At 38.9% G+C, this 12,963-nt stretch overlaps 1 protein-coding gene across 1 annotated transcript; it reads left to right on the forward strand.

Annotated features, from left to right (window-relative positions):
• Nucleotides 1-661: 661 nt before the first annotated feature.
• On the forward strand, nt 662-2,490 carry LOC102713169 (U-box domain-containing protein 27). The gene has a single exon (XM_040521101.1). The coding sequence runs from the start codon at nt 739-741 to the stop codon at nt 2,065-2,067; it is 1,329 nt and encodes a 442-aa protein (XP_040377035.1). The 5' UTR covers nt 662-738; the 3' UTR covers nt 2,068-2,490.
• Nucleotides 2,491-12,963: the final 10,473 nt, after the last annotated feature.

Raw genomic sequence — 12,963 nt, forward strand, 5'->3', positions numbered from 1 at the left:
TTGTACAGTTACATGGTCTCTACAATTTTACTATATTTTTCTATTATATTATGAATAAATACTTTTTTACTTTTATTAACATATTTTTAAGGCTTATCTATTTATGTTGTTATAATATCTTCAAATTAACTATTTTAGAAGATAATTTTAACTTCAACCTTATCTTTCGAGGAATAAAAGTTGCAAGGATAATTTTTCCCCATATATAATTGTGAAATCCATGGAAGACAATGTTTACAAACATTTTTCATTCATAATGTCAAGGACAATCTAACATTATTTTCCAAACAACAAAATGGGTAAAACAAATATTGGAAGGTGAATAATTACATTAAATGTTATCCTTTCCTTCAAAGTTCAAAAATGCTGATCTGTCACATGCTTTCTACATAATTAGCCACATATCCCATTGAGGTACATTTTTGCATTATTTTTCAAGCTAACATTGAAATAATGTTTGATGATTTTGATTGTTTTAAGTTAGCATTGAAAATAGCGCGTGAGGACGAACTGATCTGCCATTTCAGGCACAACTACTAGTCGTACAATCCAAGGATCGTTTCGTTAATCTCTCCTCAGTAAGGGTGCGAAACGAAAAAAATACCACCACTGCCTATAATACTAGCCTCTCTCCCCCTCCCCTTTTCTACTCCACTTCCATTCCATCTTCTCCTCGAGGCCTGGACGCCATTGTTGCGAGCACCAAGAAAAGCTTTTTGGAAGGATCACACGTACGCCATGGTGAGGAAGGAGGGGAGCGGCAGGCTCGCGGCGGAGTACCAGGGCCTGGAGGTAAAGGTCCCGACTTTCTTCCGGTGCCCCATCTCGCTCGACGTCATGCGCTCGCCGGTCAGCCTCTGCACCGGCGTCACCTACGACCGGGCGTCCATCCAGCGGTGGATCGACTCCGGCAACGCCACCTGCCCGGCCACCATGCTTCCGCTGCCGTCCACCGACCTTGTGCCAAATCTCACGCTGCGCCGGCTCATCGCGCTCTGGGCGTCCACGGCCGCTCCGTCGTCGTCGTCGTCGTCACCCGCGCCCTCGGCTGTTGGTCCCACGCCGGCCGCCGCGGAGGCGGAGCTCCTCCGCCAGGTCGCCGCGCCTGGGATGGACCCGTGCCCGGCGCTGCGTAAGCTCGCCGCTTTTCTGTCTGATGACGACGTCGACGAGTTCGACAAGAACGCGCTCGTGCGGGCCGGGGGCGCCGCGGAGACCGTGGCGACGGTGCTCCGGAGGAGGAGGGGGAAGGATGCCGGCGTGGAGGCCGTCGAGGCGGCCGTCCGCGTGCTCGCCGTGATCGCAGCGTCGGACTGCATCGACGAGGAGAACAGGAGGCGCGTCGCGGCCCCGCTCGCCGCGGACGCCGCGTCATCGGTCGCGTCGTTGGCACGCGTGATGCGGGGCGGGAGCGGGCTGGAGGCGCGCGTCGACGCGGCGAGGCTGGTGGAGTCGCTGCTCCGCAATGCCACGCCGGCGGTGAAGGCGGCGGTCGCGGAGTTGGAGGAGCTGGTCGCCGAGCTGGTCCGGCTCGTCGGCCCCGTGGACGAGAAGGGCAGCCTGGACAGGCAGGCCGTGGAGGCCGGCCTCTCCTGCCTCGCCGCCATCGCCGGGACGCGGCGCGCCCGCTCCGAGATGGTCCGGCTGGGCGCCGTCCCGGCGGTCGTGCGCGTCCTCGCCTCGGACGCCGCCGGCTCCCACGCCCAGGCGGCCCTCCGCGTGCTGGAGTCCGCCGTGGGATGCGCCGAGGGGCGCGCCGCCGTGTGCGAGCAGGCGCAGGCGGCGATCCCGGCGGTGGTGTCCAAGATGATGAAGGGCGGCATGGGCGGCGCAGAGGCCGCGGTGTCCGTGCTCTGGGCGGTGTGCCACCGGTACAAGGACCGGCGCGCCGTCGACGCGGCGGCGGCGTCCAAGGGCGGGCTGACGAAGCTCCTCCTCCTGATGCAGAGCGGGTGCTCGCCGGCGGCGAGGCAGATGGCGTCGGAGCTGCTCAAGATGTTCAAGGTGAACGCCAAGAGCTGCCTCGCCGGCTACGACTCCAAGACCACCCACATCATGCCGTTCTAGCAAAAAAATCTCCATTAATTTGTCAGCTTCGATAGAGAAGAAATGAATCGGGATTGCAGAAGACAACTTGTACATGGTTAGAGAATTTTGTCATAGAAAGAAACATATGAACAGAGGATTCTTTTTTCCATCTTGACAGATCAAATTTACCCTTCGTTTATTTGTCTAAAATCATTATGTGATCAAATTCGGCTGGAAATCAAACAGCTACTAGTTGTTGGCAAGAACAGCATGATAGCATGACGTCGAATCTTGCATCGATCGCTTCCATCGTTTGGGAAGAAAAAACACCAAACACAAAAAAGATTCTCCATCAAAATCGGTCAAACAAGAGCAAAAAACAAATGCATTAGGTACACATCCAGCATGATTCATGCCCCATTGAGAGCATGTTCATCAGGAATTCAATGATAAAGAAACATTATCCAGCTAATCCATGCTATCATACAGGAGTGCTGACCATGATCTCTGATGGTCAGATCCTGACAGATCGACCTCAAGAATAGAGCACACAAAGTCAACCACGAAGTCCCATTCACCATACCGCACAAAAAAGGTGTATAAAAAGGGCTAGGATACCATCTTTAGCTTTTTTTAAAAAAAATCTAAATGATATATTTGTAAATAAAATAATTTATATATATAATATTTATACACATGTTCTTAGCGATATAAAAGTAAGAGTTGAAAAATAAATTATGATTAGAACAATTTTAAAATCAACTTCAAACTTTATACTCGATGCATCCTATAATAAAAGGCACAACTATCACTGACACAAAAATAAAAAAAACTTTAACCATTCTTATTTAGATTATCAAAGTGTATGTATGCATGCATGTAATATGGTCACATGTTTTGCTGACAAAGAATTTAAAATAAATTAAATTTAGAGAAAAGATATACATTAGTTAATACATGTTTGCATACACGATATAATACAGAGAAAAAATAGTTATACTTTATATTATATTATACAATGAGGAGAGTAAACAGAACCAAAAACGAAAAGATGGGTGTTGAGAGATCTGAGTCAGCAGCATCCATGATCCATCCTCTTCTCTATGGCTAAGGGTGCGTTTAGATTCCAAAATTTTTTGGAACAAATATCACGTCAGACATTTGACCAGATGTTGAAAAGGTTTTTTGGCACAAATAAAAAATAAATTACAGATTCCGCCAAGAAACTATGAGACGAATCTTTTAAACCTAATTAATCCATCATTAGCACACGACGGTTACTATAGCACTTCTGCCTAATCATGGCCTATTTAGGCTCAAAAAATTCGCTTCACGATTTCTCTTATAATTGTGCAATTAGTTTTTTGTTCCATCTAGGTTTAATGCTCTATTTATATGTCCAAAAATTCGATATGATATTTTTGGAAAAAACTTTTTAAGAACTAAACATGGTCTTGGTGATCCTAAAGCAAGGCTAAACTAGAGGGTTTGCAGTAGGAGAGTGTACTAGGGAGACTGCCCTTTTTGACCTTGGAAAAGGAGGAAAACCAGCTGCCAAGCACCTACTAGCAAAAGAGAGAGAGGATTAAAGCCGGGGGTTTAAAGGAGGCGGCAAAGCGTGTTCCGATGGATGGATGATGGAATTTTGGGAAGCAGGTCGACGACCACATGCGGTGCGGTGCAGTTCAACGCGCCTTCCCTGCCCACCCTCACTTGTACTCTTTACCCTTTCAGCTAAAAGCGAAACACCGTGGTAGCTAGCAGCACTTATAGAGCACGACAGCATTCAAATGAATGTTCTTAAAAAACAATATTTTTATTTATCATATTTTGACTAGAACTTCAGTTCTTTCACTTCGACACGTCTTCCAACTGATGATAAGTCAACTCAACAACATTTCCAGCTTAGCTGCCCTTTCACTTGCTTCTGCCTTTTCACTTATGTACGAGACGATTTTTTGTTACGATGAAACATTCCTCTTCTGATTGGACTTTAGTGTCCATCAACACCGTTACGTTTTATCGTACCAAAAATATAATTAATTAATTATTAATTATTAAAAAAATATAAAATAGATTAATATGATTTTTTTCAAATAATTTTCTTATAGAAAATTTTTATAAAAAAATACACCGTTTAGCAGTTCGAAAAACGTGCACGTGAAAAATGAGAGAGATAAGTTAACTTACCCATACAGCCGAACGCGGTCTTAGGCGTTGTGTAGAGAAGCTTCTAGTAATGCAGTTTGTCACAAAATCATAGTCAAAAGTTTCTTCCGACAACACTTGAATTTTAAGAAACTTCATATAAGTTTCACTGAAACGAGCGCGGCCTTAACGAAAAAAAAGCTAACATAACACTTAAAAAATATAGGATAAAACTGTGAATTAAGACGGGCCTAATGACATAGTAGGTGAAACTTTGGGTACAAATAGATGGACGAAACAAGAAGAGAGAAAAAAGGTTAAAAGAGAAGTTGAATCACTTTGCTGGCCACGCGATTGACTTGCATTCGACCGCCATTTTTGTTCCTCTTAATTTTGTTCGTGTTCCCTTTGGTTTCACAGACACATGGAAGATTTAGAAGGGGGTAAAGAGAAAGGACGAGCGCCGGTTTTCTGTACGGGCCCTCTTTGGTTCCAAGAACATTATATTGATTTTTTATACACCTAAATATAATATTAAATATACATTAATTATATATTTATGGGGAAAATCGTGAGATAAATCTTTTGAACCTAATTAGTACGTGATTAGCCATAAATGTTACAGTAACCTAATGTGCTACTAACGAATTAATTAGACTTAAAAGATTCGTCTCGTGATTTCTAGGCGGAATCTAAAATTTATTTGCAATTAGACTACGTTTAATACTTCAAATATATAACCATACGCATCGATGTGATATTTTTACAAAATGATTTTGCAAACTGAACACAGCCTGAAATCAAGTAGGTCTTCTTCCTCTCGTGGCTTCCTCGGCGGCAGCGTATGGGACAAGCTGTGCATCACATTTTTTCTTTCGAAAGAAGTCAGGGACATTAGCTTTTATCTACATTATTTCTCGGTTTTTTCACGCACGTTTTCCTAAATGGTTAAACGGTACAATCTTTTTATAAAAGTTTCTATAAAACTTTATCATCTCACTTGTCTAAATAATATGTTCACTATTATAATAGTTAATTATTTATTTATACTATTAAATAGCTATAAAAATTATATAATATTTTGTCTTTCATTCGGCCGGTTTTTTTTTTCATTCGGCCGTCCGTCTCAAGATAATAAGCCCCAATGGGGTAGTTTTGCTAATGGGCTTGAAGAGGCCCGGTTTCAGTTTGGGCTCGTGAAATCTAGGAAAGCATTTGTTACGGAAGGTAAGATGGGCCGGCGCTGTCCGGCCCGCGCTGCTTTGTGGGCTGACCCTGACTCTCAACCAGGCCCTTCTTTCAGCCCAAACGGATCGCCTGCGTCCGTACGGGTCAGCCCAAACGAGGCCACGAGCGTAGTAGGCTAGGGCCGCTAGGCTAGTAGCGGTCGGTCACTCACCGACCTTCCATTGCAGTGTAAGTTAACGTACTTTGATACGGAAAACTAACCATATGATTAATTAATTATTAATTATTAAAAAAATATAAAATAGATTAATATGATTTTTTAAATAGCTTTTTTATTTTTTTAAAAAAAATACACTGTTTGACAGTTCGAAAAGCATGTGCACGGAAAACGAGAGAGATAAGTTAACTTATGGGGTGAAAGAACGCGGCACTAGTATACAAATCTACTGCTCTATCTATTTTTTTATTTAACGTTATTGTTTTTTAAATTTAAATTTAATTGTTTGCTTTTATTTTTTAAAAAATATATAAAGTGTAAATAATAATTAACAGTTTATAATAAATTAAATCAGTAAAAATAATTAATAATTAGATATTGTTAAAATAAAAAAATCAACCAGATCAAACAGATAAAATAGAACGGAGGGAGTCCTCCTTAGTACACTACAGTATGAGTTCTATGCATAGTGCCAAACCTGGTAAAGCGTACATCCGTGTGATTACTTCTTTTATTTAACTTCAATGCTTTCTTAATTTAAATTTAATTGTTTGATTTTCAATTGTTTTAAATTACAAAGCTATAAATCATTCTTAAAGTTTTTCAGAATAAATTAAATCATTTTAAAATATTTACTAAAATAAATAGTTAAATGTAGATCAAAGAATCAATGGTCGAAAGAGGGAGTACTCCTTGGTACGTACACTACAGTATGATGAGTACCATGAATAGTGCCAAACCAGGTAAAGCGTACATCCATCTCTCTGTGATTACTTCTGTAACGTACGTACGTATGTGCATCCCATTGTTCCGTGCCTGCCTACCTTGTTACGTACGTACGTACGTATACATGGCCGGTTAATTCCTCTCTGGCTGCCTACTCTTAAACGTACTCCCGCTGTCAAAAAAACGAATTCTCTGATGTCAAAAAAACGAATTCTCTGATTTCCCTGTCCAACGTTTGACCATTTGTTTTATTTGAAAAAATTTCAGGAAATTAAAAAAATTTAGTCACACGTAAAGTACTATTCATAATTTATCATCTAATAAAAACAAAAATATCAATCGTAAAAAAAATTAAATAAAACGAAGAGTTAAAAATTGAAGGTAAAAAGTGAAAAATTGGTTTATTTTGGGACGGAGGGAGTACATACCCTAGCTTGCTTCTCAAAATATAACAATTTCAAGAGCTGCTCTCTCAGTCCCAGATTGTATGGGATTATGACTATTCACTTGTAATTTTTAACTATTCGTCTTATTCAAAAATTTAGTACAAATATAAAATTTATAAGTAATACTTAAACTACTTTTCATAATAAACAAAATAAATAATATTTTCAAATTCTTTTAAATAAGACGAGTGGTCAAACATTACAAACAAAAAGTCAAAATCCTATTATATAGGGGACGGATGGAGTAGATATTAAGATTAAAAAAATACATATACATGATTTTAGAAAGTCCATGGTGGGTTGAGATGAGAACTTAGACAAAAAAAAATTAAATAGAGAATGTTCATTTTTGGTTGAAATGATGAGAACGATGGAAAACACAGCTTCATTTTAAAATAAAGAATGGGTAATAGAAATAGCTTTGTTTTAGAAACGGAGGATACATTGTATTCCGAGATAACTAATTAGTAGTAGTACCACTGCTGATCATCATTCGAGCCAGGTACCCAACTCAAGTGTTTTTGCCCGTACCCCGTACCCTAGCAGTTGTATGTACTCTCTATGTACAAAAAAAAACCAAATTTTTGGTTTTTTATCGAGCATTTGACCATCCGTCTTATTTAAAAAATTTTCAATTTTTTTTAAAAATAGCCATACATAAAATATTATTCATGTTTTATCATCTAATTAAAATAAAATTATTAATCATAAAAATATTTTGAATAAGAACAAAAGTTAAATATTGTATCTAAAAACTGAAAAATGATTTGTTTTAGGACGGAAGGAGTACTTGTATTATAAGAGCAACTAAACTAATTAATGTGCAAGTGACGATCCCTTCCCGTACGTACGTAGGTTTGGTAAATTTAAGAGCCGGGTCAAAAGAATATAGTTCTAGTTTTATATATTTTAAGCTAAAAGTATACTCATGGGTTATTATTCCAGAGCATTCCAAGCAGATACTTCATCCTATCCTTTATCTTAAAAATATAATATATATATATATATATATATATATATATATATATATATATATATGTAAGTTCCAATGGATACTTCATCCCATCCTTTAAAAATAAGTATCCTACGTATTAAAAAGAAAAACTGCAAATATGGAGTTAATCACTTCATATCTCAGCATCTAATCTCAAGAGAAAAGAATAAAAATAATATAAGAGGAGTTTATTGCAAAAATAATAACAATAAATATATAGAGAGGATGCAATATGGATATTCTGTTGAAGTGATAGCTGCTATAGAGAGAATCTATTTTAGTTGACCTCGAAATAACAATATGGATATCAAATTTAAATGAGCCACCTTTGATCGAAATATTGGAATTTTATAGGATTTTAGGGTTTATCCTATAGGATTGATTTTTTTCATATAGTCCTTTGAAACAAATCTTTGGACCCTATTAAATAATATGAAATTCTCAAGGAATGACACATACAACTGTACCAGTTTTGAAGAAAAAGAAAAACATGATATTCAACCTCACGAAAAATTTTCTTGTCTTTATCTCTCCTTAAATTTATGTGCTTTTATTATTATTCAATCAAACCTGCATTCGTGTGCTTTTCCATATACCATATAATTATATATTTTACACTATATTCCAATCGAAATCTTGAGTTATTTCTATCTCCCTACCTTTTCAGTCCCGTGTTCTAAGAAGTCCTTAATTAGTACTGTTGGCTACAAATAAACAAAGAATGGTACAGATGCATCGACTGGGGCACAAAACATTGCGTGCCATGCATGCATTGCAGGTGTGCACGTACTAGGAATTGCCGTGAATCCGAGGGCAACCGCTGTTTGATGTAGGGATTTTTTTTCTGGTCCAATGTTTGAATGTTAATTAGAAGTATTAAATATAGATTAATAATAAAATTAATCATATAAATAAATGCTATTTCATTAGACAATTTTTTAAGCCTAATTAAGCCACGATTAGCAAATGTTTACTGTAGCATCACCTTCGCTAATCATCGATAAATTAGGCTCAATAGATTTGTCTCACGAAATAGTCCAGAATATAAGGTGAATTTTATTAATAGCCTACATTTAATACTTCTAATTAGCGTTTGAACATTCGATGTGACATGGACTTAAAAAAAAGTCATGGATCTAAACAGGGTTTTGAAAAAAGTTTTCGGTTGCTGGTGTAGGAGCGAAACAAAGTTAAACGCACCTACCAGAAGGGGGTGAATGGTAGATTGAACCAAAACCCAAAATCTTTTAGCGAAAATAAAAGATTACCTCTGGTTAGCCGCTCCTGTGATTACCTCTGGTAACGCCGTCCTATGCCGCCAATCTGGTTACGCCGCTCCTGGGATTAACTTGATCACGCCACTCCTGTGTCGCCGATCAGATCGTCGAGATCCACAGAAATAGCAGTAGATGAAAACAGAATATGTAGATCAACTAGTATTTACAAAGTGCAACAACAGCACTCCTCTCAAAATTGTTGATCTAGAATCAACTATTCAACTCTAATTTTCTAATTCTAAATCTCCAAAAAACTCACCAGGGCATACCCCTTGGTACCTATTTATATCAACAAAATCTATCTCTGACTAGGAATCAGACTTCTTATCCTAGTCGGACTCATCTCCAAAAATTATCTCCAATTAGAATCCAACTTTCCAAATCAAGTCACACGCTATAGTAGCCCCGATTTGCTACAGTGTCCGAGCCGGTTGCTACAGTGCCCACGCCATTGTAGCAATCCGATTCATGTACCACCTTTCTCCTTTTCTTATCCGATTTACTTTACGATTTTTCGATGCTTACACATGCAACATGTGAAGCCTGTTACGACTCCATCCCACACGGTGTTCCTCCACAATGTGTCATCTCGTATTCAACATCGTTACCCGGCATCCTTGATCATCCAGACCTCAGCTCCTCTCTGAGCTTAGTCACGATCTCACCGCCGTTGACTGATATTGACCTCCGAGAATCACGACTCTATCCAACTATGTCACATGGCATCCCGACCATCCAGACCTCGGTTTCTCCCTGAACTTAGTCATGGTCCGCATCCCGACCATCCAGACCTCAGTTCCTCCCTGAACCTAGTCATGGTCCTCGTCATTGACCAAAGTTGACCTCAAGTCACCTGCACACATAGAAACAAACAAACCGTTTCTGGACACAGATATCGCAACCTGACCCATATTAGTCACACACACTCACACCAACACATACCGTTTCTAAACCAAATTCTATCAATTTACAGGCCAATTGTTCATCACAAAATATTGATCATGACTACGATCTTACAGCTGGCACATCATATCATGGTTTGGAATCATGGAAAAACAGATGGTACAGCTACCAAAGTTTTGACAAGGTAAAGTTAATTAGGGCTGGTTTTATATTTTTGAGGGCTATAGACGAACACTGTGGTGTCGTAAGCTGTTTAGAATAAATATTTTTTACTTATAATATATATTTTATAATTGTTTATCATATAAAGTGACACAAATAAGTATCAATAACATGACAAACCAAGTACTAACTCTTAAAAGTTAACTTGCAATATAGTCTCGGTTCTAATTTTTGCTAAATAATGTTGACACTAAATTAAAAAAATAAATGAAGAACATGAAACGAATAAAAAAAGATAAGTTATGATTAAAACTTATTTGTGTTCTTAGCGATTTAAAAGACAATGCTGGAAAAATAAACGATCAACTCTAATAATAAGTTTTAAAATTTAAATTTTGGCTATAGTAAAAAAGACAACGAGTAAATGATAGACCTACTAATATTAGCTAATAGATTATCGTCATCTATTAATTTTCAGTTGATTAATTGTCTACTTTTTAAAAGAATAGATACAAAAATCAAACCATATGATCATATAAATATAAATTTGGTTAGGCCTGGGCCCCATGCGGTCGATCGTCCCACCTAGGCCCTCAGCCCTAGGGCTCGTTTGTTTCGGAGAAAAAACTAAGTATAAAAAACAAATGAAATTTCTAGGAAAGTTTCAAAAATAGATGTAGATTCCATTCTGGATAGCCTGCACTGAATGGATTGATTCTCTAGATGTTGATTAATCTCCGTGGCACCTTGTGCCACTCAGTATGGAGTGGCTGCACTACGAGAGCCCTTATACACACATCAATAGAGTTCCAATACAAATTGAGTTAGATCGGAATGTGCCACCTATTTTCATTTCGCCCACGAATATCATGAACATTAAGTAGACCTTCAATAAAAATTTTTGTAAATACCGATCAAAATTAACCGAAAGGACCACAAATGCACACGGCAAGAGGCAGCAGGCCAGCAGCAGCAGTTGGCGAGCGCGAACGGCCAAAACCACACACGGCTGGCGCCACGTCACGTGGGGGCATCCACGTGGACGCCGGAGGGTGGGGACGACGTGACCAGAGGTGGGTCCAGACGCGGGCTGCATGGTGGCATCGCGGGGCCCCACCGCGGGATCCTGGAATCTCGATATTTTCCTTTTGCGTGGGCCCGGACAGCATGTGGGCCCACTCTGTCAGCAATGTAGCCCGAAATCGACCCCGAGATATTGCTTCGTGTGCTACTGATTCACCTGTCGCGAGAAATAAAGAAAGAAGGAAAAGAAAAAACTGGACACGATATCGCGATAAACTCAGATCGGCCAGAACTAGAGTAGTGCAAATTGCAAGCGAAGTAGCGTGCATCGGTAGCACGCACAACGGCACAAGTTCTCCCTAAAAATCAGTAGAAAGAATTGCTACTTAACTCCGTTCCAAATTAATTGTATTTATAGATTTTTGTGTTTTATATTCGACGATTTGTCTTATTTAAAAATTTTATATATTTTTTTTAAAAAATAGTCACACGTAGAACGCTATTCATGTTTTATTATTTATAACAATAAAAATACTGTTTATAATTCTTTTAAATAAAACTGACAGTTAAACAACAACGTAAAAATGTACTCTTTAAGGGACGGAGGTACTTACTAGCGTAGCCTACCGATGAGATGATGCTTTCATAAACAAGGTTTAATCAATTACTAAGAATTCATCACCTTTTCAGGTATGATAGGATGATGCAAACATGCCACAAAAATTATCACTTATATTAATACTAAACACCATGTTTGAGGAAATATATGATAAGTAGATCTGTAGGTAACTAGGATATGGAAATAAATGGATTATATTTATAAGAGTATAAGATGGACCTATGCTAGTACTAGTCCTAAAGTAATTCAACTGATATGTTTCAAAATTTGTCCTAGAAAAAACCATTTTCTACCATCCTGCTTAACCACCGCACTATTAGTTTACCATTATAAGGGATATTTTGGTAATTTGTTCACCTAAATAACTACTTCTGGGAAATAGAAGTTATTTTTTTTACAAACCTCATCTTTTTCACTTATATTCATGCTTATTATAAGCCAAATTCGAATTTTTAACCATAAATTAATAGTTGATTTTGGAGTTTTTTTTCGCCGAAGTTTATTTTTGAGTCTTCGCTTTTAGATCTCTAAGAATACGTATATAAAAAATTTTATTTATAAATTATTTTTGTTTGCAATATATCGTTTGGTTTTTTTATAAAAATACCGAATAATGACAACAATGAGTATTAATTTTAGATACAACTCATTGATTATACTTATAAACTTTTCTTATGGCCAAACAGGGCGGAGCTACGTTATAGGAGGAGGTGTCTAAAAATTCGGTTCAAAATTTTTTTAACTATAATTTATTTATTTTCACCACATATATATATATATATATATTCTCTAAATTTAAACACTTGCTACGATCTAAACGCAATTTAAAGCACTTAAAGCAAGCGAGATATGTTAAAAATCAGAGCGGGGAGAGGTAGCATTCCAAATGTCCCATTTTTTTTAAAAAAAATCACCAAGCCGGATCTGGGAGATAAGCCACACACGTACGCGCCATGCATGCCAGGGCGCTCTTTCTCTAGCGTATCCCAAAAAAAAAACAGAAAAAAGAAAAATCAAGCAGCCCACGTGGCACCTGTCGGCCTCCGACCCATTGGCACCAACCACCGCGAGGAACGCCACTGACACGGTGGGCCTGACCTTCGTCGGGCCCTACACGTCAGCGACCGCGTGTGGGGCCAGGCACGGCGCCGGGGGCGGGCACCGGTCACGCGCTGGGGCGCCTATAAATAGCCCCGCGAAGCGCTCGTAGCCCCTCCTCTCCGCTCCGCCGC

This window comes from Oryza brachyantha, chromosome 2 (genome assembly GCF_000231095.2).
Source record: "Oryza brachyantha chromosome 2, ObraRS2, whole genome shotgun sequence".
Taxonomy (NCBI): domain Eukaryota; kingdom Viridiplantae; phylum Streptophyta; class Magnoliopsida; order Poales; family Poaceae; genus Oryza; species Oryza brachyantha.